This window comes from Malus domestica, chromosome 08 (genome assembly GCF_042453785.1).
Source record: "Malus domestica chromosome 08, GDT2T_hap1".
NCBI lineage: Eukaryota > Viridiplantae > Streptophyta > Magnoliopsida > Rosales > Rosaceae > Malus > Malus domestica.
The window spans coordinates 25,860,795-25,886,414 of NC_091668.1; the positions used below are offsets into that span (position 1 = coordinate 25,860,795).

A 25,620-nucleotide genomic window follows, 5' to 3' on the forward strand; every position below is an offset into this window, starting at 1 on the left:
ATACAAACGGAAACGCACTTGAAACAATTTGAACTGCTTATTTCCCAAGCTGCAATTTTCAAGCCAAAGTTATCACATAAAATATGTAGCTATAATCATTTTTGTCCACTTCATCATAATTTATCAAAATAAGTTATGTTGGAATGATCATTGCTACAATTGGAGTCCCTTACCTTATCAAAACGTGCAGTTATGATCATTTTTATCAACTTCGTTAGAATTTTGTCAAAATAAGTTAGGTTGGAATGATCATTGCTACAATTAGATTAAAAGTTGAGGGACCATTGCTCCAATTAAGTTAAAGTTGAAAAAAACATTTCTCCAGTTGGATTAGAGTTGAGAGACCAATGATAATAATTTTTTAGTTGAAAGACCATAGTTCCACGTTTTGATGAATTGAGAGATCAATGGTAATGAATTAGAACTTTGGAGGGTTCCAAGTAGGCAACAAAATTTTGTTTGTTTTAAATCTTCTGTTCTTCTGTCTAACCCAAGACCAAAGGACACCTTACGATGATATTTACTTGATTTATCTTGCATCAATCTTATATGCAATTCCCAGTACGTAAATTACGATTGAAACTCCATAACCTGACCGCATCTGTACAAGTTTTTCGTTCGAATTCTGGTTCAACATGACCTGTTTGAACGAGGACGGAACAAAATGAGTTGTATTCCAGTTCTTAACGTGACCCGAAATATATATATATATATATATATATATATTTTTTAGTACAAATATTATTTTACACTAAGGGGAGGGGGAAGAGTTCGGTTAAGCCACACAATGAAAAACCTAATGTAGTATCACATTCGCCATCTACAAGATTCGAACCTAAAATAAAAACTCACTTACGAGTGAAAAGAATACCATCAAACCTTAATATTGAGTGGCGACTCGATATACAATTTGAATATCTAGAATATATAACATCTTTCAACACCGGAGTTGGTAATGTCAACTAATTTCAAAGCACATCCTTGGCACCCAACACAAGAACCGCACTACCGAACAGGAAAAAGGGGCTCAAAGTTGAACCTCCTTCCATATACGGCAAGGGAAGGGAAAGAACATAAATTGATATTGGCACTGCAACATAAACGAAAGCTTATGTTATAAAAACTTCATTCAAAAACATAGGTTAGTTGCACATTCTTGCATACATCAATGACCACGAAGCGCATAAGTGCTTATGCGCGCGGGCACATATTGCGTGGCAGTGAATATCTTTTTAGTCCTCTATGCTAAAGCATCCAATTGAAAAGCCAAAACTGTTAAAGTGCAGAACCAAATCAGAGATATATATCGCTCTACTAACTACTTAACCAACGAATGTGGGATAGTACTATAAAAATTTCATGTGGGACCCTTCTTTTAGGTGGCCATCCACGTGGACAAGTTACGAGTGGTTCTCATGTCATGTGCGGTCCCTTTAAAGGTTTAAGGTTAAACTGTTGTGTAACCGGTGGTCATCCAACCCAAAATCTTAACCTTTAGGGGTGGAAAGGTCAACTAAGTATATGTAGACTATACAGATATACCAGGTACTTGGCATAACCACAACAGGGCTAGCGCTTAACAATGCGTACGTACATACAAGTGTAAAAGAGAACGAACCTGACAACATCACGATGAGAGAAGCAACAACCGCAGAGGAAATCTTTACTACATTCAGCAATGAAATGTTGAAAAACAGATTGGTAGCTATATACAGCAATGGTAGTAACGGAGCCCCATTGCAACCTGACACAAGTGACAAATGTGCTGGTAAGAATTTGAACCCGAGAAAACCTTAAGAAGCTTTTAACATCTTGAATAGAATTATCACATCAGAATAACCACTTCAACCAATTGAAATTGAATTACATGACAGAAAAAATTTGTTCTTTTTTACTGCCAGCATTCAAACTGAGATTTTATGTGAAGTGCATGATTTCCCATCATTCCTAAATGTTATGCAACCGTGTAAGTAGATTTTCTCATCACCACCTAAAGTTCCCTTGTAATGTTCACATGAGTTCATAATATACACTGTTCAGATGTAACTTGGTGTCAAAAGCTTTTACCATTCTTGGGATGCTATTTTAAGCTTTGCTCTTACTAGTCGATGTTTCCCGTTCGTAATGCAATAAAAGTCTTGTTCATTCATTGCAGTCATCCATTTAAAAGTAAGAACAGGTTAGAGAAAATCATTCTGCACATGCTTGATATGACAATAGGTGTTTTCAGATTATGAACAATAACTTTCAGCTCACTTATGGGCTGGAAAGTAGATACTCAAAACAATCCAGGTATTTTAAAAGACTACAGACAAAAAGAAAAAAAATGATATGACAGCTTGCCTGTTGTATAGGCTCCAATATTCAGAAAGCAACAGGCACCATCTTTTAGATATGAAGGAAGTTGCGCAAATGGTATGCCTCTCAGGTTTGACAAGAAAGGTAGAAACAGAAGAACAAAAAGAGCCTACAAGTCACAGGAAATAAAGAATAATTTCAGCAAAACCAGTCACCAACCAGTATCCTGTCAGTTAAATTGAAATTTTATGTGCAGGACTTTACGGTTAACCTGAGTAAGCAGATGTAAGGTGTGGATACATATGATAACAGTGAGGGAACCCCAGGCATTTGAACGAATATAAATAGTCCCATATCGATGTCCACTTTCAAATTAAATGGACCTTCATCACCTCTAAAAGTCTAGTTAAAGATCGGCGCAAATCTTTCTAGTTCTGGTAGGGTCTTGTGGTATAATTAACAGGGTCCACCATACTAAGGTGCATCAAGATTACAAACAAGATAAAAACTATCTTATAAAAATATAGCAGTCACCTGAAATCCAGATCCAAAAGAATTGACAACAAATATGTCAAGTGATTTTTCCTGCAATGTAAAATGGTTTATGACTTAGAAAGTATGCACGAGTAGTTATGTCAACCATAAAGTTTAGAAGGCTAGATAACCATTTGAAAAGATGAGGAAATAGCCATACCTTAAGGTGGGCTGCAGCATCAACAAAGACAAACTCCTGTTTGAAGACAAAAATTCAAGATTGATTATTTTGCTATAAAGGGCACCACTGAACTTTTAACAAATGTTCATTGCTTTAACCTTGATTATAGATGCACCGGCTTGAAAAGCACTTGAAGCAATCATTAGTGCTGGCCATATAGACTCAACTCCAGATAGCATCTGACCAGAATCAGAGACACTGCAATTTCATAAAATACATATAACTATCAGGAGCCTTACTTTATAACATGTCACAATGAAACTCCAAGAGTGCATGATACTCTAGTTTATGACACTGCAAATTTACTTTCTAAGAATATGAACTTTACCAACAACGTTCGCCATCTCAAGATAAAATTCAGAGAAAGTGTCCAGTTAAAGCATTGCTAAAGTTGGATAATAAAGAAATTGGCACTTGACAGACTTTATTAACCAAGAAGAAAGAACAAAACCCGATAAAAAATAGTAAGAATAGAGGAGGGTCATGAAATACATGCAGCCGTAGAAATATTTCAGTTTATTCAGAAAAAACTTCATTCGTAATCAAAATCACCACTAAGTGAAGACAGAATATTGGTAGCCATTATCACATAAAATGATAAGGTTGTTCGTATCCTAGGCAGTGCATTAAAGATAAAAGGATGCCAAAAAGAAAAAAAGGTGATATCTAACAAACTCTCAAGTAAAGTGCAGAGCAGGCATGCTTGTTAGAAGTACAATCTTCAGGCAGACATTCAAAACAGGGTGTTAAACTAATCATCAGCAGAATAAAAATAAGTTATTTTGCCTTTCTTTTCAACAAAAAAATTCGGGAAAAATAAATATGCTACTGAAAAAACAGGAAGGACCTGGTCATCTAAACCCCACAATGTCCTCTAAGACTTTTTATGTCAGCATGCATGCACGTAGCAATAGATGCAAGTATTTAGTCCTTAATTATCCAAGATGAATTGTATGAAATCAAATAAACTTACAATTCCACTTCACAAACAATATTCTTAGCGCATGACCAAAAGGAGATGCATTGATAAAAGGTGGGTAATATCCCCGCATTTGACATTTTACAAGAAATTTACACTGGTTCTTGTCCAAAGAGTGGGGACAACATTACTGATTACTTCAACATGACTAGATGAAATGACATATTGGCACATTAACTAGCTCTTTAACTTTTTTCGAACCATATAATCACTAATCGACAATCACAATTGACGACTTGATGTTGGACCAGAAAAACCACTTTGAAAGTGTTGGTTAACCCAAAGGAATGACCTTTCCACATAGCAGATTATTTAAGCCGTAGAAAATTAGTAAATCTTTACTTTTATTTCATAAAGAGACATTACTAAAAAGAAAAGAGGAGAAATTAAGCTGGAGGATATGAGTAATTCTTCAGCTACTTTGTCGAACTATCTGACCAAACATCAAGTTTTGCAGCACAGACGTTCATCACTTGTATTTCCAGTTTTGTTCTTTTTTTTTTTTTTAAATTATCATGGTAGGCTTGGCCAACAGAAAATAATTGGAAAAAACAATGCTCCTGTAATGAAGAGGCGTCTAACGATTGTCTTTCTTTTAATATTTTCTCCCCAAAAATAGCAACTGGCAAAGCAAATTTACATATGCTAAACCCAAGAAATCAAAAGAAGGGTAACAAACCGAATATGTCACTTTGCAAATTACCTGCTGTACAAGTACAAGACGACCTTCACATTTACCAGAAGTACCACACAATAGAGAAAATGCATAATCACGTAGCTGAACGACAAGAGAACCTGCGTGCAAGAGAATATTACTCCCATATAGTCGAGAAAATGGTATATCATTTTCACAACAAACCGGATCTAGCGTCTTTATGACCTCTATCATCCCATCATCTCCACCATCAATCCTTGTCAAGGTTACATCTAAGTCTCTTGCTGTTATGGAAAGAAGAGAAGTCCTAGAAGTACTTGGCTTAAAACCAGACTGAAACCCTTCCCTACAGGCACCCGAACCTTCAGATGGTGCTAGATTTTTGCATGCCCTGTAATACGATTTGAATGATTGTTTATAAATTTCTCCTTTCATCTCACTGACTGCTGATGGATCTTGTACATCAATCTCAACTCCATTAAAGAAAGTTTTTCTTCCTTGAGTAGAATCTACTGTTTCGGTTGTTTTAGGAATCTGGTTGGCTTTGGAGACAAATTCATCAAGAAACTTCAACCTAACAGCTATCTCAGATGCCTCATTCTTCATCAGCCGATAATGTTCATCAAACCAACCTTGCAGCGGCTCTTCTTCAATATCAGCAGTTAACTTTCGTATGCCAAACTTTAAACAGCCAACTTTCATTGAACCAGGCTTCTTAGGTTTTGAGGTATCTTTCTTCGTGGGAAAGATGAGACTAGTTCTAGCAGCACTTACAAGCTTCAAAGCGCGCAACATTTCTTCAACAGAATCATCAATGCCGCGCAATTCTAACCTATATGGCAAGCAAATATGAACATCAAGGCCTTGAATTACCCAATCCCATGTTGTAGCTACAGGTGTTTTTGCGTCGGAAGGGCATGAGGCACTAGGAATACGTGAAATTTGCATCCGGCTACTTTTTAATACTCTGGACCCATTAAAACTAAGCATAAGCCCTTCAAGAAGTACACCTATACGGGCTTTCTCAGAAAAAATTGATTGTACCTGAACCATTGCATCAACCTCATCACCAGCCTCAGCAAATATGGACAGCATTTCCACATCTACAGCAAAAATAGATTCCCTCTTCTTGGGCTTGTCTAAATTCACTGGTTCTGCAATGACTTCTTTTTTCTGGTCAGAACCTTTCATGCCAGGGGCATCTTCACTACCATGTCTCTGAAGCTTCTGATTATGTACAAGTAACTTCAACTGTAGTCCAAGTTCAACTAGTGATAATTGTACGTCAGGTTCCCACCTAACTGTAATATCAGTAGCACTGAAAAGAGAGCAAACAGCAACCTCTTTCAGACCACCAGAACGCCGTACAAATTTGGAATTCTGGATGTCAAACAAAGCCACTTTGGCTTCCGGCTTATCTTCCTCCAAGTGGTCCTGATAGATAGATCTGGCTCTTTCAAGTTCAATCTGTGTGGATTGTTTCTCCTTGTTCACGCACAAACTTAAATGGAAGATGTCAAGAGAAATGGAATACCTCAGTTTCTTGCGTTCATCAGATGTTGTGGACATTATGTCTGCAACCCGGGGTGTGCCATCATCTGAGGTACTTATTACAACTCGACCACCTTGTGATCCATAGTTCACACGCTTAGGATCTGCAACAACAGTATTTTCTAAGCCTGCCTCACCACAAAATTTCACAGAACATCGTTCAAGATTTAACTTCAACAGCTGAGTCCCTTTCCCTGATGGTTTGGACGGACGTCCTCGGCTTTGTGATGCTCTTCTTTCAGAAGAAGACAAAGTTTTCAAAAGTGCTTGAAAGGACATTGCAGTTGATATAAGCGACTCAACACGCTAGCATGTAAAAAACACACCCATACCAGTCACATCAACAGATAAAACCAATTTACATTTCGGACTGTCTTCTTTGGATGATTCCATGTCCTTTTTGCCCCAGTCCAGACTAACCTTTGCAACATTAATTATAGAACCTGAATTTGATTCTACACCAAAAAGGCTCTCTTTCAAGCATTCTTGGTATTCATCTGCCATGTGCAAATTTAGCTCACCAAGTTCCATATGTACAGTGGTTCCCGTATTTGATATGTTATTCGCAAATATGTGCGATGATTGAGAGCAACCCTACACCAGAAACTCAAATGTTATGACTTGTAATTCATAATTTTATTTTTGAACTAAAAAAAAAAAAAAAAAAGAGATTAACGGGAATAGGAATACATGATTAATGACAAATAAAGAAGCTGAAGCTAAAGAAGAGCAAGAGACACAATGGCTACTTCACCGGACGGTGAAAATTAGACGGCAAATCAACAAAAATAGAGCTCTATCACCTACATATATGCAAATGTTTTACATTATAATATGACTAAATATTAATTGCTTAAGAACTTAGAAGTGCACTTGGTAGAGAATGGTACTACAATGTTGTTTTCTTTGATCTAATACAACTTTTTTCTTAATCAAAACAGAAGGCCCTACTATGTATGACCTGCTTAGGGGTTTTAATATACACCTCACTTTTACTCATTTTAAAGGAAATAGAACAAAAACCACTCTGAATTTTTGCAATGGCGAATGGATAGTTTCATATCCTATCACCTATGAGTTCCCCATGTACATAAAATGATATTCAAGCAAGGACAAGAAGAGCGTTCAAAACTCTACAACAACAACAACAACAACAACAACAAAGCCTTTTCCCACTAAGTGGGGTCGGCTATATGAATCCTAGAACGCCATTGCGCTCGGTTTTGTGTCATGTCCTCCGTTAGATCCAAGTACTCTAAGTCTTTTCTTAGAGTCTCTTCCAAAGTTTTCCTAGGTCTTCCTCTACCCCTTTGGCCCTGAACCTCTGTCCCGTAGTCACATCTTCGAACCGGAGCGTCAGTCGGCCTTCTTTGCACATGTCCAAATCATCGGAGCCGATTTTCTCTCATCTTTCCTACAATTTCGGCTACTCCTACTTTACCTCGGATATCCTCATTCCCAATCTTATCCTTTCTCGTGTGCCCACACATCCCACGAAGCATCCTCATCTCCGCTACACCCATTTTGTGTACGTGTTGATGCTTCACCGCCCAACATTCTGTGCCATACAACATCGCTGGCCTTATTGCCGTCCTATAAAATTTTCCCTTGAGCTTCAGTGGCCTACGACGGTCACACAACACGCCGGATGCACTCTTACACTTCATCCATCCAGCTCGTATTCTATGGTTGAGATCTCCATCTAATTCTCCGTTCTCTTGCAAGATAGATCCTAGGTAGCGAAAACGGTCGCTTTTTGTGATCTTCGCTAGATTGCTCCGGTCATTAGTGTGGATAAGTATATAAATGGATAGAGATAGGAAAGCAAACACAAGATGTACGTGGTTCACCCAGATTGGCTACGTCCACGGAATAGAAGAGTTCTCATTAATTGTGAAGGGTTTACACAAGTACATAGGTTCAAGCTTTCCTTTAGTGAGTACAAGTGAATGATTTAGTACAAATGACATTAGGAAATATTGTGGGAGAATGATCTCGTAATCACGAAACTTCTAAGTATCGGAGTGTGGTGTCGTCTTGACTTGCCTTATCTGTCTCATAGGTAGATGTGGCATCTTCTCTGGAAGTACTCTTCCTCCATCCAGGGGTGGTATCTTTAACTGGTGGAGATGCACAAGGTAATGTATCAATTTCACTTGAAGCTTACTTGTAGTCTCAGGCTTGGTCAAGCGCGATACAAACCATGTAGTAGGAGTCTCCCAAGTCGCCGAGCTAGGGGGTCTGCTGAAAGAGGTGACAGACAAGGTAAGCAATCAGAGCTCCGACTGATTGTTCACCTTCTCCCCATCTTGCAGCAGCATGAAGGATAAAAAGAAGAAAAATGAGAAGAGATGATATGAGATACTTTTGCTTTTGAAGAAGTAACTTTCCACAGGCTTATTCTTGAACTGAGCTGGAGGGTTTTCTGGTTTCCTCCAGAGTATAAGGCCGACTGAAGAATTTGAGGGTCAAAACAAGTCCATCAAATCTAGAGTACGTTCCACCCTGCTGATATGGGATACTTTTGCTTTTGACAGAGTAATGGGTGTATCGGCACGTGTGCTGTTACGCTTGTCTCCACATGCTTCCTTGTATCCTTCGCACTTGCCCTATCTGTTCCTCAAGTAGATGCGGAATCTTCCCTGGAAACATAAGATGTTGAAGATGAGTACTCGAGAGCAATGCCAGGTAAGTAATCAGGTAAGGGGTTCCAGGCAGTCAGTTCCTGGCTGGAAGCTTGATCCAAGTGCTGACTGATTGCTCTCTTTCTCCTTGTCTTGCAGGTAAAAACAAGGCCAAAGGAAAAGACAGGGAAAAAGCATGATATGGGATACTCTTGCTTTTAACCCTGATGATATGAGATATTCTTGCTCTAGTATAGCTTGTTTGCAGAGGTATTATCGGGGGGAAAGAAAGCTGAATATTTCGAAAGGCTTCGTTGGGAGTGCCCTCTCAGATATGATGAAGGGTTGAGCATTTTTGCAGGTCTGCCTGTCCGTTGGGGATGGAGGTCGACATATATAGGAGTCTCCCTAACAACAAGTAGTAATGCTATTCCTTTACCCTGCTTGGTCATAGCACGGTAGTGGGAGCTGCCAGTTTCACATGTTTTAACTCTGTCAGAGCACTTTGAAAAAGTGGTTTGTGGTATCTGGCTCTCGAGATTCGGAGAACGATGCCTCTTTGATTTTTGAGAAAGCAATCATGCTGGGGGTCTGGCTCTCGAGATTCGTAGAGCAGTGTCTCTTCGATTTTTGAGGAAGTAATCATGTTGGGAGTCTGGCTCTCGAGATTTGGAAGGCGGTGCCTCTTCGATTTTGTAGCAAGCAATCCTGTTGGGAGTGTTGTCTCGAATCTGAGTAAAGGTTGGGCATGTTTGCTAGTCTACCTTGCCACGAAGCACAAAGATTGACACACAGAGACTTTCCAATTATCCAGCAATGGTACTGTTCCTTTACCCTCTCTTCGCTTTTGAGAAAGTAGTCATGTTGGGAGTCTGGCTCTCGAGATTCGGAGGACGGTGCCTCTTCGATTTTGGAGCAAGCAATCTTGTTGGGAGTGTTTTCTCGAAAGTGAGTAAAGGTTGGGCATGTTTGCTAGTCTACATTGCCACGAAGCACAGAGGTTGACACACAGGGACTTTCCAATTATCCAGCAGTGGTACTGTTCCTTTACCCTTGTGGGTAATAATATGGTAGCTAGACCTTCAAAATTTATGTGTCTAAACTTTGTTAGTGCTGTTTCTTTGCTATTTTTTTACCTTTCTTGGTCAGAGCGATGTAGTGGGAGCTGCAAGCTTCACGTGCTCAACTTTGGCAGAGAACTTTGGCAAAGTTATCTGTGGTACCCATGAGCTATTGTTGCGTGTGGGAAGTGGGTGATTGAACAGTAAGATTCATGTGCTTTCTACTTCACCAGAAGTCTTCGACAGAATTCCCATAATTTCTGCAAAGCTGAGTGCGTGTGACAGGTGCTGACAAGGCTAGAAAAGTAGGTGCCTCTTCGATTTCTGAGATCGGCCCTCGTGGTCTCTGAGCAGCCCAGCTTTTGAGAAAGCGAGCGCCTCTTCGATTGATTCGGAGAACGATGCCTCATCGATTTTTGAGAAAGCAATCATGCTGGGGGTCTGGCTCTCGAAGATTCGAGGAGCAGTGTCTCTTCGATTTTTGAGAAAGTAATCACGTTGGGAGTCTGGCTCTCGAGATTCGGAGGGCGGTGCCTCTTCGATTTTGGAGCAAGCAATCTTGTTGGGAGTGTTTTCTCGAATGTGAGTAAAGGTTGGGCATGTTTGCTAGTCTACCTTGCCACGAAGCAGAGAGGTTGACACACAGGGACTTTCCAATTATCCAGCAATGGTACTGTTCCTTTACCCTCTCTTTGATTTTTAAGAAAGTAGTCATGTTGGGAGTCTGGCTCTCGAGATTCGGAGGACGGTGCCTCTTCGATTTTGGAGCAAGCAATCTTATTGGGAGTGTTTTCTCGAATGTGAGTAAAGGTTGGGCATGTTTGCTAGTCTACCTTGCCACGAAGCACAGAGGTTGACACACAGGGACTTTCCAATTATCCAGCAGTGGTACTGTTCCTTTACCCTTGTGGGTAATAATATGGTAGCTAGACCTTCAAAATTTATGGGTCTAAACTTTGTTAATGCTGTTTCTTTGCTATTCTTTTACCCTTCTTGGTCAGAGCGATGTAGTGGGAGCTGCAAGCTTCACGTGCTCAACTTTGGCAGAGAACTTTGGCAAAGTTATCTGTGGTACCCATGAGCTATTGTTGCGTGTGGGAAGTGGGTGATTGAACAGTAAGATTCATGTGTTTTCTACTTCCCCAGAAGTCTTCGACAGAATGCCCATAATTTCTGCAAAGCTGAGTGTGCGTGTGACGGGTGCTGACAAGGCTGGAAAAGTAGGTGCCTCTTCGATTTCTGAGATCGGCCCTCGTGGTCTCTGGGGAGCCCAGCTTTTGAGAAAGCGAGCGCCTCTTCGATTTCTGAGATCGGCCTTCGTGGTCTTTGAGCAGCCCAACTTTTGAGAAAGCAAACGCCTCTTCGATTTCTGAGATCAACCCTCGTGATCTCTAAGCAGCCCAGCTTTTGAGAAAGCAAACGCCTCTTCGATTTCTGAGCAGGCGCCTCTTCGATTTCTGAAGCTCCGTCGAGTGCAGATTTTTATAGAGGCTGACATTAAGTTCCAAAGCACACTTGAATCTCCACCAGTAGAAGCTTCATTCTTGCACTTCTAAGATCTTGATTTGTCCGACCTCTTCTCTCTTCAACACCTTTGAAAATGTCTGGCCCCTCCGACGGTCGTTTTGACTTGAACCTTGTTGAAGAGGCAGCCCCGCCTTCTCCAGACAACATATGGCGCCCATCCTTCGTCTCTCCTACTGGTCCTCTTACCGTTGGGGATTCCGTGATGAAGAATGATATGACCGCTGCGGTGGTGACCAGGAACCTTCTCACTCCCAAAGATAACAGACTACTTTCCAAACGGTCTGATGAGTTAGCTGTTAAGGATTCGCTGGCTCTCAGTGTTCAGTGTGCAGGTTCTGTGTCTAATATGGCCCAACGCCTATTTGCTCGAACCCGCCAAGTTGAATCCTTGGCGGCTGAAGTGATGAGTCTCAAACAGGAGATTAGAGGGCTCAAGCATGAGAATAAACAGTTGCACCGGCTCGCACATGACTATGCTACAAACATGAAGAGGAAGCTTGACCAGATGAAGGAAATTGATGGTCAGGTTTTACTTGATCATCAGAGATTTGTGGGTTTGTTCCAAAGGCATTTATTGCCTTCGTCTTCTGGGGCTGTACCGCGTAATGAAGCTCCGAATGATCAACCTCTGATGCCTCCTCCTTCTAGGGTTCTGTCCAGTACTGAGGCTCCAAATGATCCCCCTCCGGTGCCTTCTCTTTCTGGGGCTCTACCGACTGCTGAGACTTCTCCTAAGCAACCTTTGTGAAGGCTCCGTCTTGTGTGTTTATTTTGACTCATGTATATGTACATATTTGTAGCTGATCGGGGATATCAATAAATAAGCTTTCCTTCATTTCAACGTATTGTGTTAAATACACCAAAGCCTTCTTCGCTAAGTTCTTTGAATTTTCTTTTGTTGAAGCTTGTATGTTGAAGCTTTCTGAGTGGAGCATGTAGGTTGGGGTAGTGTTCCCTTAATTTCCCGAGTGAGGAAAACTTCTCGATTGGAGACTTGGAAAATCCAAGTCACTGAGTGGGATCGGCTATATGAATCTTAGAACGCCATTGTGCTCGATCCTGTGTCATGTCCTCCGTTAGATCCAAGTACTCTAAGTCTTTTCTTAGAGTCTCTTCCAAAGTTTTCCTAGGTCTTCCTCTACCCCTTCGGCCCTGAACCTCTGTCCCATAGTCGCATCTTCTAATCGGAGCGTCAGTAGGCCTTCTTTGCACATGTCCAAACCACCGTAACCGATTTTCTCTCATCTTTCCTTCAATTTCGGCTACTCCTACTTTACCCCGGATATCCTCATTCCTAATCTTATCCTTTCTCGTGTGCCCACACATCCAACGAAGCATCCTCATCTCCGCTACACCCATTTTGTGTACGTGTTGATGTTTCACCGCCCAACATTCTGTGCCATACAGCATCGCCGGCCTTATTGCCGTCCTATAAAATTTTCCCTTGAGCTTCAATGGCATACGGCGGTCACACAACACACCGGATGCACTCTTCCACTTCATCCATCCAGCTTGTATTCTATGGTTGAGATCTCCATCTAATTCTCCGTTCTTTTGCAAGATAGATCCTAGGTAACGAAAACGGTCGCTTTTTGGTATTTCTTGATCTCCGATCCTCACCCCTAACTCGTTTTGGCCTCCATTTGCACTGAACTTGCACTCCATATATTCTGTCTTTGATCGGCTTAGGCGAAGACCTTTTGATTCCAACACTTCTCTCCAAAGGTTAAGCTTTGCATTTACCCCTTCCTGAGTTTCATCTATCAACACTATATCGTCTGCGAAAAGCATACACCAAGGAATATCATCTTGAATATGTCCTGTTAACTCATCCATTACCAACGCAAAAAGGTAAGGACTTAAGGATGAGCCTTGATGTAATCCTACAGTTATGGGGAAGCTTTCGGTTTGTCCTTCATGAGTTCTTACGGCAGTCTTTGCTCCTTCATACATATCCTTTATAGCTTGGATATATGCTACTCGTACTCCTTTCTTCTCTAAAATCCTCCAAAGAATGTCTCTTGGGACCCTATCATACGCTTTTTCCAAATCTATAAAGACCATGTGTAAATCCTTTTTCCCATCTCTATATCTTTCCATCAATCTTCGTAAGAGATAGATTGCCTCCATGGTTGAGCGCCCTGGCATGAACCCGAATTGGTTGTCCGAAACCCGTGTCTCTTGCCTCAATCTATGCTCAATGACTCTCTCCCAGAGCTTCATTGTATGACTCATTAGCTTAATACCCCTATAGTTCATGCAATTTTGTACGTCGCCCTTGTTCTTGTAGATAGGCACCAAAGTGCTCGTTCGCCACTCATTTGGCATCTTCTTCGTTTTCAAAATCCTATTGAAAATGTCAGTGAGCCATGTTATACCTGTCTCTCCCAAAAGTTTCCACACTTCGATTGGTATATTGTCTGGGCCTATTGCTTTTTTATGCTTCATCTTCTTCAAAGCTACAACCACTTCTTCCTTCCGGATTCGACGATAAAAAGAGTAGTTTCTACACTCTTCTGAGTTACTCAACTCCCCTAAAGAATCACTCATTTCATGTCCTTCATTGAAAAGATTATGAAAATAACCTCTCCATCTGTCTTTAACCGCGTTCTCTGTAGCAAGAACCTTTCCATCCTCATCCTTGATGCACCTCACTTGGTTTAGGTCCCTTGTCTTCTTTTCCCTTGCTCTAGATAGTTTATAGATATCCAACTCTCCTTCTTTGGTATCTAGTCGTTTATACATATCGTCGTAAGCCGCTAACTTAGCTTCTCTGACAGCTTTTTTCGCCTCTTGCTTCGCTTTTCTATACTTTTCACCATTTTCATCGGTCCTCTCCTTGTATAAGGCTTTACAACATTCCTTCTTAGCCTTCACCTTTGTTTGTACCTCCTCATTCCACCACCAAGATTCCTTTTGGTGTGGGGCAAAGCCCTTGGACTCTCCTAATACCTCTTTTGCTACTTTTCGGATACAACTAGCCATGGAATCCCACATTTGGCTAGCTTCCCCCTCTCTATCCCACACACATTGGGTGATTACCTTCTCTTTGAAAATGACTTGTTTTTCTTCTTTTAGATTCCACCATCTAGTCCTTGGGCACTTCCAAGTCTTGTTCTTTTGTCTTACTCTTTTGATATGTACATCCATCACCAACAAGCGATGTTGATTAGCCACGCTCTCTCCTGGTATAACTTTGCAATCCTTACAAGTTATACGATCCCCTTTCCTCATTAGAAGAAAATCTATTTGTGTTTTTGACGACCCACTCTTGTAGGTGATCACATGTTCTTCTCTCTTCTTAAAGAAGGTGTTGGCTAAGAAGAGATCATATGCCATTGCAAAATCCAAGATAGCTTCCCCATCCTCGTTTCTCTCCCCAAAACCATGGCCACCATGAAAAATATATATATATATATCGCATGGGAAATTCTAGATTTGTTGGAATGGACTGTAGCAGTGGCCCGTGGATCTTATCATGTGCTTCGTTGCTTTTAGAAACATTGTTTTCATTTATTTAGAGACTATGTCCTCAGTTTCTTTCCTTATTTTCATCATATAAATACATTCCATATTAAACATGGAAAGCACTACTAGTAAGTATAAACCACAAACCTTCAGTGAAAAACCACAATCAAATAATCCTTGAATAGTGCTAAATCAATGATCCATCAATATATTCTTCTCAACAAAACAAAACAAAAAAAAAAAAAAACGATCCATCAATATATTCAGTATCAGAATTAACTGTACATGATGATATGTTTAATTGGATATATTTACCCAACGTATGCAAGAAGTATAAAATATAAGCAGAAGGAAGAGGATTAACTTTTAAGAGACACAGGACTTAAACTGAAAAAACTTACCTGTACTGGAATGTAAAATAATGATACAACATCAACTTTCAGTATCTCCAAAACAGAAATGCCAGCTTCTCTAAGCAACTGAAACATAATGTCAAAAATCATCATCGAGAATAGACCAATATGCAACGAATGTGAAAAGTAAAACACTAAAATCATATTAACAGTGTCGAAGTTCCATTCATACATGAATCTCACTGAAATCCAATTGAACATCAAGGCGTGTAGTCTCCCCCACATCTTCACTGGATTGTGATTTGGTGCTTTTTAATTGGATGCCCATTATGTTATTCTCGACAGAAAAATCATATTCCCGATGCGCAAATCTCACGTCCAGTTTTGGTAAACTGAAGGAAACCTATCAAAGAAGTAAAATATTAATTCTTATAAGGAACAATTTAATAAAAGAGAAGTTACACAAGTGGATGAACCAGACGTTGATGAAAGCACATAAACAAGAACAAGGAAAGATTCAATCGTAAATAATTGCATGATACTTAATATGATTCAAGAGGTTGACATGGAAAATGAATTGCTAATATCATCACATTCAGTGCAACAACTCTGAGTAATAGATATAGGGTAGAAAGATGCAAGAGAAGCTGTCAGAAAGAAATCACATTAGAGTCCGGTGCCAAGCAAAACATCGCATAAAATAAAGGTTGGTCAGAGTTTTAAAATAATCTATAGCCCACTCACTCAACTTCAAAATAGGCACAAAAAAGTTCATGACTCCTCTACCCTTTATGACTCTTTCTGGACAGGGGAGATATCCTCCAAGGCACACTTCTGGCACTAGTTTAGACTTGTTTCAGCCTCTTAATACTGTATACTAAATTATTGCTATCACATAACTATTCAGGATTTCACCTGACTGGTAAGGATTAAGGAACAGCCTGGGATATGGGTAGGTGTTAGTCCAAATCTTGGTAGGAGAAAATCTATACCATCATATCGCATGTAATTACACATACGTATAGTCCAACAACTAATTCTTTGAAAATCTGACAATAAAGCTTGATGCTCAAGTAATTATTTATCAACAAGAAAAGAAAACATCTACAAAAATGAACAAGGTATCAAAACCAACTGTGCAATCATAACTTACATTCACTAAAAAGGAATATCCCAAAATTCTTTAATAAAGATGCCCAATATAATCCCTTTCAAAAAAAAAAGATGCCCAATATAAAGAATATAATTCTGTCTAGAAGAAAACACTTAACAAAATTCATGTTTAAAGGAATCTGAACAGAAAGAAAATGGCATTAGTAAAAATATGACAAACTGAAGGGGGGAAGAGACGGACAGATCATGTTGAAAGCCATATTAGTTGACAAACCTTTTCTGGAAATAGAGAGGTGTACTTTGAGAGTGCAACAATCATTTGTTGTTTTTTGTGTGGCTTTTTAGAAGCAACAGAATCCGTAGCAGACCCTAGAAAATTATCAGGTTGAGAAGAAGTTTGTGATGAACTTTTGCTTTTTGAAAGCATCTCCTCATTTAGGTTCACAGTAATCTCTCCACAGGCAATGTCCACATTCTTGATCATTACACCGACTTCCCTACATCCAAATCAAGTGAATAAAAAGATATTAGCTGGTTTACCTTGCCTTATCATTGGAAATTAAAAAAAAAAAAACAAATCTAATGATAGAAGGGACACAAAAAGTAATTTAAGAATGAAAGTCTCATACTCAAGAAATCATATTGAAGCCACGTTAAAAGCAATTAACTATGCTTTTGCATCTACAGAAAGAAACATATTTCTCCAAAGATAATACCTATCATAACCAAATTCACAGGAGAGGATGAAATCTTCACAAATAAAAAGAGCAGATGTCCTTTCCATCATGGAGGATGATGACTGGCTTGCAGAAATGGATCCTCCAGTGGAAAAATTGGATAAGTCACAACTAACCCGTGGGTCACTCCTCAGAACAACAATAGGTGATATCTGTAGCTTAACAATAAGATTTTGCTTGGATGCACCATCTTTAGACATGTCCACTTTCAGTTCCTTCACTTCTATGGATGCTTTGGGCATCTGTAACATTTCAAAAATTGTAACGACAAAATAAAGTCCATGGCACGAAAGATACAACTGAAAAATGAAATGAATAGACTACTAGTTAACGAAAAAAAATTAAAAAGCACAGCCTCTTGAACTTGATTATTTCCAACCTAATATTTGTACACTATCAGATTCATCCCTTTTTCTTGTCGATGACACAAAATATGTCCAACTTATTGGAATAAAATTTTGGATCGCCTACAAAAAACCTCACAACTATAGGGTCTATTTCAAGTTGGTATCCAATCTCCAGAGGTTGGATAAAATGGTAAACAAACTTAATAGTACCTACATATCCGATCTCCGAGTGGGTCAGTTAAATTCTTATGTAGCAAACGTGTCCCATGTTCTATGATTAATCGGACTCCAAAAGTGTACCGTGCATTTAGAATGTCACGTGAAACACAAAACAATAGAAAACTAGAGAACATTTTGAAAAGTCATCAGAAGATGAAATTTAAATAAAAAAATAACATAAAAAACCATAAATCTAAAAGAAGGACTAAACCTCCTTCTCTTTTCTCTCCCTCCCTCTCTACCATCTATCTCTCCAACAGCTGCAGGTAGTGAGAGAGAGAACGTAAGGGCATAGAGTGTCCAAGAGAGGGAGGTTTGTTCTTCCTTTTTATTTTTGTGCTTTGTTTTCTATCTTATTTATTCCACATCGCATTAGTAAATACACATGACACACTCCAGATAACCATTAAAAATGAGACCCACATTTGCCATGCAAGCATTTAACAAGCATATTGAGGGATTAGTTGACCATATTTTCTTACTTACCAAATTGTGATCCTGTACCAACTTAAAAAATAATCCTATATTTTGAGGGGGTGGGAGGTATGTAGTTTGATATATTTTCTTATTTTAAAAAAAAAAATTGGTGTTGCATATTCTTTCCACTTATTTCAGATGAGTTAACCTTGAACCGGTTTTATTCTTCAAATGGCAACTACAAATATCCTTCAAAAAGTTATTCATGAACAAACTTCTACGCATTAAGAACGAGTAAAGCAAACAGAAGGTATTCTACAGATAAAAAGGGATAAAAATACTAGTACAATCCAGCATACCTTCAAAACCAAATCTGTGATGGAAACCGACAAATATCTTGCAATATTAGCCACAACCATCCACTTTCCCCTGCCTGAATTGGCCTTTGTCGTACGAGGTCTTCGAGGTTTAGCCTTTGCCGTACTTCTACTCGAAGGCCTCATCACAACTTCTAAGTCACATATTAACACTTGCAGCTTAGGGTCTTTAGAAATAAAACCAAACAGTTTGACCAAGGACTGACGTAAGCTGAGTTTAATTTCACCAACAGAAACAGATTCAACAGCGCCCTGCAAAATTACCATAGTCGTAAATAAAAGAATGTCAACATCTAATGGGCACTAATCTGCTGACAAAACAAAAATTTCCTAAAGCATTGACAATCATCCAACAAAATTCCAAACAGCATATGGAGGGCCCAGGGAGGGTTAGAGTAATCCCTTCATTTTCTTTTAGGTAGACTATGATCCATTATAGATGAGCAGTAATCAAATTTGTAGACATAACTAAGGACTAGATCTACCACTTGGAGCACTCCAGAGAGATAAATCACAAAGCCCCAATGAAACACATCTACAAACAACATACACACTTGCTTTGTAAACAGCTGCTTAGCTCTATATAAAAACCTCAAAACCATCCAGGAAAGGAGAAAGATCATAAAGAACTTCCCATTGGACCGAGAGCCTCAATTAGAAACTCCATGTTGCAGAACAACCACTGAGTTATATCACATGAGAAACATGAACAGAAATTTTCTGGCATGACTTATTAATGAGAAGAGATTTATATGGAATTACTGATTAAAAGATGAAATCCATTTTTCATTAGTAATTATTGTGAAGTCATGCTAACATAGGTCTCATAATACTTTTATTAGCTTTCAACTTAATATAAGGAACAAGAAAAACCCCATTACTCAACCATGTCATGATAAATAAATAAGTAAACCGAACCACTGAAGAAAAAGTGAAAACCTTTTTGAACTCCACCACGAGATCCCTTATACACTTCCATCCGCCAAACCGGAATCTGATAGATGCTCCCACTACGCGGCTCAAAATCCAAGCCAGCAACCTTGAAGAAAATCTGCCAAAGATGCTTAGTGCAAAAACTTGGCAACAAGAACCTATCTAAATCACTTCAAGCCCGGAGAAAGAAAGAAAAAGTTTATCAAAGTAATAATGAAAGAGTCCTATTTTGAACCCATAAAATAACTCATCTTAATAACTGATGCTATTATCATCACCCTGGTCAGTCATTTGTTTCTTTATTTCAATTTTCAACTAAGTTCCAGAATGGTTCCTTTCTGTATACTGTTCAAAACTTCAAATTAATACACCTACACTACATATACGCAGACACCCACCCACTTTCGCACACACATTGTCTTCACTGGTTTCCAGGGCTGCTAAAATTGTCCCAACATTGCAAATTTGATATCTCAAGCACGCCTGTATGACGAATTTCGTTCCCAAAACTAGCAAATTTATCCCATTTCTAATTCCACAGGCATTGCAATTGGCATCAAAACTGAATTGCACCCAACAAAAGTCATAAAAATAAAATCCAAATAAAACCCGAGTTTGAAGCATTCACATACCATACATACATACATACATACATACATACATACACGTATACATATATCTTATATGAATGGGTGGTGGAGATGGGGAAAAGAGGGACGTACATGAAGAGGAGCCATAACGTGATGCAAATGACCAAGAAACAGAAGAGGAAATTGACGGGCGAAGCTGCCATTGTCGTCTGCCCGCGACGAGATTGATGATGCGATGAATTTCAGTAAATTGCTGAAGAGAATCGAAAAGGGGAAAGCATTCTGCGCTCATAACTTGATCATGTCATCAAAACTTGATTATTTTGGTTTTATAAAAATAAATAAATAAAACCTCTCAATCATTTCGACCATAAATAAATAAAACCTCTAAAAAAAAGAAAAAGAAAACGAAACCTAAAACCTCAATAAAATAAAACGAAACCTAAAACCTCGATTGGAAAGTAAGGTATCCCCAGTCCAGCCTCTCTTCCTCTCGCAGGCAACAACTCAAGCTTCTCTCTTCCTCCTCTTCATCTTCTGATTCATCTTCTTTCTCTCCCATCGAGCTTTAAGTTTTGACGGTCTTTAGGGTTTTGAAATCTGAAGCTTCAAAACCATGGAAGACGCTTCAAATTCAAACCCAATCTCTGAAAATAGAGTAAAGCAGTGAGTTCAATTTCTCAATCTGCAATTATGCTGATTGGGTTTCGATATTCGAATTCGGTATGATGTTTACATTCGGTTGCTTTTTGTTTTTTCAGGGAAGCTCCCAGCTTGCTGCTTTGTTGAGAGAAATGAAGGAAGGATTAGATACAGTGAGGGCAAAAGTCCAAGCTTTAACTGCAAAGGTAAACGAGTTCCCTCTTCTGGGGTCGTTTTAGTTTCGCTATCGGTTTATTTCGGTCAAGAAATCTTGTTTCGAAATTGTTATGCCAGTTTGTAGGCTGTAGGAAAACTGTTTCTGGATTGATAGTGTGCTTCCTTGAGGTTTAATATTAATTTGAGGGATAAAAACTGATTTGACTAGAAAGCTATGTTTTTTTTTTCTTCGAAATTTTCCATTTTTTGCAGCAATCTTTTAATACTTGGAGATCATAGGAGTCCCATTGGCGTGTTAGTATAACAAGTATGATTTGCATCAAAAGGCACTTGTTTCATTTGTTTTCTTCTCCATGTCAAATGTATCAGGTGAAAGCAAATAATTATCCTACAGCAGATGGGATAAGCTATCTTGAAGCCAAGCATTTGCTGCTTCTAAACTATTGCCAGTCACTTGTCTATTACTTACTTCGTAAGGCTAAAGGGTTTTCAATAAATGGGCATCCCGTTGTTCGTAGCCTTGTGGAGATAAGGTTGTTTCTGGAAAAGGTCTGGGCCTCTGGTGATCTTTTTTTCTTTTTCTTTGTCGTTCTAGTAACCGTGTAGTCAGTTATCAATCAATTCTCACCATTTTTGTGTGCAACAGATTCGACCCATTGACAAGAAGCTCCAGTACCAAGTTGAGAAGCTCACCAAGGTTACTACAAGCACAACCGAAGATGTAGGGCAAAGTGGGAAGGAACCACAACCCAATGTGCCTCAGCAAACAGATGATTTGCTGAGATACCGCCCTAACCCTGACTTGCTTGTTAGCAAAACAGATGTGAATTTTAAGGTGAAATGCGCATCAGTACTATGTTTGAATTCCTCTTTTGTCATCTGCCAAACAATACTCGAGGTTTCTTCTTCTATTTTGTATATTGTAGGATGGCAAGGATGTGTATCGACCTCCCAAATTTGCCCCGACTTCGATGGAGGAAGATAAGTTGTCAAAGCAGGAAAAAAATGCGTTGAGAAGGGATAAGAATACTTTACGACAAGCTAAGCAGAGTGCTTATGTGAGGGAACTGGTGGATGATTTGGAGGGGAGGCCTGAAGAGGTTTGTTGTGGCCTGTTTTTGTGGAGTTACCAGGCATGACTGCTGGATATACTGTTCTTGTAACTGCTGTTTTTTTATGTCAATTACAGATTGTAGAAAGTGTTGGAGCTGAAAGCATAGAACTAGCGAGATACAGGGCAAAGAGGGATGAACGTGACCGGCAAGAAGAGGAACTTTTTACGCGTGCTCCTATTACAAAGAAGGAGAAACAGAGAGAAAAACACTTAAAGAAATCAAGAAATGGGTAATTGACATTTGAGAAATTATTTATGATTTTCCTTTTCAATTATTCCAAATTTATTTTTCTGTAAGATCTGTTGATGGATGGCCGTTCTGAATCGTTTCTATCAGGTTGCTTGGTTTGACGGAGAATTTCTATGATGAAATTAAAGGTTTACCCTTGGACGATGAGAATGATGAGCAGGTTGCAAGCTCCCGCAGTGCTAGGGGTGGAATGGGGAGGCATAAGAAGCGCAAGGTATATCATAATCTCTTAAAAAGGAATCAAGTTTAGTTTATGAAATATGTGTCCCTCTTTTGTTTTGAACCAACTGCATTTGTGAACCTCTGTTTCCCTTGGACTTTTTCTAATGTGCAAATTCAACGTTAACTGTTTTATATTTCCATGAAGTTGTTCGTTTGTACTAAATATGTGGGTATAAATTTAGGACGTGAATGGCCGTGTTATAGAAGCCTATTGGAAAAACTGGAAAGCATGTCCTGTTCTCACAGGAATATGCGCGTGTAGACTTCTGTAGGCAGACCATTTAGTGATACATGCGTCTTTATATTGAATACTCGAGCCTCTGTATAATGTGGAAAAGTACTGTTTTGGTATCTGAACTAAGACTCTGCCGATTACTGATTGTACCATCTTCATTAGAATATTTGGTGGTGGGCTATAACTTGCCGTGCTTATGCATTTCTTGCTTAGTCACAACTCATCTAGGAATGCCTGCATTTCTTTTTCTCGTTTATGTTTACGTATGGTCAGAGTCTTGCTTAAGGCTTTGTTGTTGTTGTTGTTGTTTATGTTTACGTATGGTCAGAGTCTTGAAGCTGCACAAAACGACACCTATAAATTTACTGCAGAACACTTCCTATTGTTCTCCCTCCTATCAATCCATATCATGCGTGTGAATTTTTCTCGGCATTTCATGTAATATCTTGATAGAGCAGCCCAGCTGGTGAATGTTACGTATGGTAAATCTGTCTAGAATCAAAACCTGCACTGAAATTAGTTACAAGATTGTTAGGGTTTTGTCGCAGCCGAGTTATCTCTAATGTGTATAATTACCCGATGTACCCATTCCTGAGTGATTAATTGGGTGAATGTTTATCTTAATTCTCAAATCCTTTTAGCAAGCTGCTGGATTATTTCTGTTTTTGCCCGAACCAGTACCATCGAACCTTCTAAATTATCCAGCTGGCTACTCGGGTTTTCTTGTGTGCATGAGTTTCCAGTATTCAAAATTTTTCTTCTTCCATATTTGCGTATATTTATTCATGGCTTCGGTCGATTTTATGCTTTATTTGATTTTATGATATTATCGCAAAGGCATTGACACTTTCGACTGATTGTGCAGATGAGGCGTTGAAGGAATAGCGTATGCCAAACTTGACAACGCCCAACAATTTATTTGCCGGGCCAAGCTCCGATTGCTCCAGTAGCATGAAATAGCTTCCCACAAATCTTAAGTGTTTTTCTTTTGGCGGCAGACCAAGTAAGGAACAAAATTTTGTTTGGACCGATTAGATTGTTTGTTTTAATCTTTTTGTTCTTGCATCTAACCCTACACCAAAGAAAATTTACTTGCTTTATCTCGTGTCAATCTTACATGCAATTACCAGTATGTAAATTACGATTGAAGCTCCATAGTACGACCGCATCTGTACAAGTTTTTCTTTCGATTCTTGTTCAACATCACCCGTTTGAACGAGGGCGGAGCAAAATGAGTTATATTCCAGTTCTTAAAGAGAGAGCGTTAGGGAAAAGGTCATGCTCTTTACTGGGATTGAGTAGGATACAATGCTGGACTGGACGTGACTCGAGATACATTTTTTTTTTGGAGTATAACGATATATTTTACATATTAGACGAGGGTGAGAGTTAGGCTAAGCTACACAATAAGCAACTAATGTGGTATCGACTTCGTCATCTACGAGATTCAAACCTTAGACCTCTCACTTACGAGTGAAGAAGAATACTACTAGACCCTAATATTGAGTGGCAACTCGAGATACAAATCGAATATCATGAATATATAACATCTTTCAACACTTGAGTTGGTATTGTAAACTAATTTCCAGGCACATCCTTGGCAGGCAGGGGTAATGTCAAGTTGTCAACTTATGCGCATGGGAGCAACTTCCAGACGGTCGAAATGTTTAGGTCGTCAAAAGAAGCTCAACATGAGGCTACTAAGGTCGTTGTCGACCACCTCTCATGTTGAGCTTGGCAGCCTCATGCTAACTTCTTTTGACGACCTAAACGTTTCGACCGTCGGGAAGTTACGCCCATTGACAGTTACAATGGAGAAGAACTGGGGCATGTGGTCAGGATCTACCTTAGTGGTCTTATAGTCAGGCAATTGCCATTTGCGGTGTTGGCAAATTTCGTTTAGCCGTGACTTATACATTTTACTTTTGCTTTTTGGACATTGACAGTTTTTTTTGTTCAGTTTTGGGATTTTCGGTATGAGATTTTTTCGGTTTGATTTTGGGATTTTTTTTGTTCGGTTTGGAATTTTCGGTTTTTTTTTTTGCATCCGTACCTAAATGTAGAGCACACTAAAATGCCTATTTTCTCATTTTTTTTAATTTTAAATTTTTTTAAAGAATACAATTTAATTAAAAAAAATGTAAAAATACAAACTGAAACGAGCTTGAAACAATTTGAATTGCTTATTACCCAAGCTGCAATTTTCAAGCCAAGGGTGATGTTTGACATATTAACCCACATGTCTATTCCAACTATCACATAAAATGTGTAGCTATAATCCTTTGCATCAACTTCATTAGAATTTTATCAAAATAAATTATGTTGGAATGACCTTTGTTACAATTGGAGTCCCTCACCTTATCAAAACCTGCAGTTATGGTCATTTTTGTCAACTTTGTAAGAATTTTGTCAAAATAAGTTAGGTTGGAAAGACTATTGCTACAATTGGATTAAAAGTTGAGGAACCATTGCTCCAATTAGGTTAAAGGTGAGGAACCATTTCACCAGTTGGATTAGAGTTGAGGGACCAATGGTAATAAATTTTTAGTTAAGAGACCATAACTACACGTTTTGATGAGTTGATGGACCAATGGTAATGGATTAGAACTTTGGAGTAGACCCGGCAGTTTCTGACACGACATGATGACACGACACGAAAACGACACGAAAATAACGGGTTTCGGGTCAACACGATAACTTATCGGGTCATTATCGGGTGACCCGTTAAGAACCCGTTAATAACGGGTTCTTAACGGGTATACACGCGGGTAACACGTGGGTAACCTGTTTCGACCCGTTAAGAAAAAAATTTATTTTGATAATTTTAAAGTTTAATTACTAAAAGATTTATTATTAAATATAATAGCCATATTAATATATACAATATATTTTATATTAAATATATAGTTTTTTATTATTATTCTATATAAGTTTAAAAAAAAGTTTTTATCATTATTTATTTTTCTTATGAGAGTTCTTTATTATCATTACCAGGATATGGGAGCTCTCCTTCCTT

General features: G+C 38.9%; 3 protein-coding genes across 9 annotated transcripts; 1 reads left to right on the forward strand and 2 right to left on the reverse strand.

The window, feature by feature from the left end:
* Positions 1-788: 788 nt before the first annotated feature.
* Positions 789-6,477, reverse strand: LOC139197926 (protein CLT2, chloroplastic-like). 2 transcript variants are annotated; one of them, XM_070825974.1, is made up of 7 exons: positions 4,696-5,044; positions 3,112-3,211; positions 2,993-3,028; positions 2,833-2,883; positions 2,344-2,467; positions 1,619-1,744; positions 789-1,090 (listed from the first exon to the last, which is right to left on the reverse strand). In XM_070825974.1, exons 1-7 carry the CDS (start codon positions 4,836-4,838, stop codon positions 969-971), a joined length of 702 nt encoding a protein of 233 aa, XP_070682075.1. In that variant the 5' UTR covers positions 4,839-5,044; the 3' UTR covers positions 789-968. The 2 variants fall into 2 exon arrangements, 1 of the variants encoding a protein (XP_070682075.1); XR_011583326.1 differs by lacking the exons at positions 789-1,090; positions 1,619-1,744; positions 2,344-2,467; positions 2,833-2,883 and having other exon boundaries at positions 2,992-3,028; positions 4,696-6,477.
* LOC103428888 (protein SABRE-like) lies at positions 5,027-20,544 on the reverse strand. Of its 5 annotated transcripts, none has more exons than XM_070825978.1 (9): positions 20,414-20,544; positions 20,097-20,246; positions 19,381-19,480; positions 18,424-18,693; positions 17,061-17,323; positions 16,619-16,841; positions 15,464-15,634; positions 15,280-15,357; positions 6,505-6,792 (listed from the first exon to the last, which is right to left on the reverse strand). In XM_070825978.1, the coding sequence occupies exons 2-9, from the start codon at positions 20,165-20,167 to the stop codon at positions 6,505-6,507; spliced, it is 1,464 nt and encodes a 487-aa protein (XP_070682079.1). In that variant the 5' UTR covers positions 20,168-20,246; positions 20,414-20,544. The 5 variants fall into 5 exon arrangements, with proteins under 5 accessions (XP_070682078.1, XP_070682079.1, XP_070682077.1 ...); XM_070825976.1 differs by having other exon boundaries at positions 19,381-19,492; XM_070825977.1 differs by lacking the exon at positions 20,414-20,544 and having other exon boundaries at positions 5,027-6,792; positions 20,097-20,236.
* On the forward strand, positions 20,421-23,704 carry LOC139197927 (uncharacterized). Of its 2 annotated transcripts, XM_070825987.1 has the most exons (8): positions 20,421-20,630; positions 20,726-20,812; positions 21,153-21,332; positions 21,430-21,618; positions 21,710-21,883; positions 21,973-22,127; positions 22,235-22,361; positions 23,470-23,704. In XM_070825987.1, exons 2-8 carry the CDS (start codon positions 20,759-20,761, stop codon positions 23,479-23,481), a joined length of 891 nt encoding a protein of 296 aa, XP_070682088.1. In that variant the 5' UTR covers positions 20,421-20,630; positions 20,726-20,758; the 3' UTR covers positions 23,482-23,704. The 2 variants fall into 2 exon arrangements, with proteins under 2 accessions (XP_070682088.1, XP_070682087.1); XM_070825986.1 differs by having other exon boundaries at positions 20,598-20,812.
* Positions 23,705-25,620: the final 1,916 nt, after the last annotated feature.

Coding starts and splice junctions, on each gene's coding strand:
- LOC139197926 (XM_070825974.1), bottom strand. CDS start 4,838: ATGATATACCATTTTCTCGACTATATGGGAGTAATATTCTCTTGCACG. Junction 2,468..2,832: donor CTTTTGGATCTGGATTTCAG/GTGACTGCTATA, acceptor TGTGACTTGTAG/GCTCTTTTTGTTCTTCTGTT. Junction 1,091..1,618: donor TCTCATCGTGATGTTGTCAG/GTTCGTTCTCTT, acceptor TTTATGTTGCAG/TGCCAATATCAATTTATGTT.
- LOC103428888 (XM_070825976.1), bottom strand. CDS start 20,167: ATGGCAGCTTCGCCCGTCAATTTCCTCTTCTGTTTCTTGGTCATTTGC. Junction 18,694..19,380: donor TCGTGGTGGAGTTCAAAAAG/GTTTTCACTTTT, acceptor GTAATTTTGCAG/GGCGCTGTTGAATCTGTTTC. Junction 15,635..16,618: donor CCTCTCTATTTCCAGAAAAG/GTTTGTCAACTA, acceptor CTTCTTTGATAG/GTTTCCTTCAGTTTACCAAA.
- LOC139197927 (XM_070825986.1), top strand. CDS start 20,690: ATGATGTTTACATTCGGTTGCTTTTTGTTTTTTCAGGGAAGCTCCCAG. Junction 20,813..21,152: donor TCCAAGCTTTAACTGCAAAG/GTAAACGAGTTC, acceptor CAAATGTATCAG/GTGAAAGCAAATAATTATCC. Junction 22,128..22,234: donor TTAAAGAAATCAAGAAATGG/GTAATTGACATT, acceptor CGTTTCTATCAG/GTTGCTTGGTTTGACGGAGA.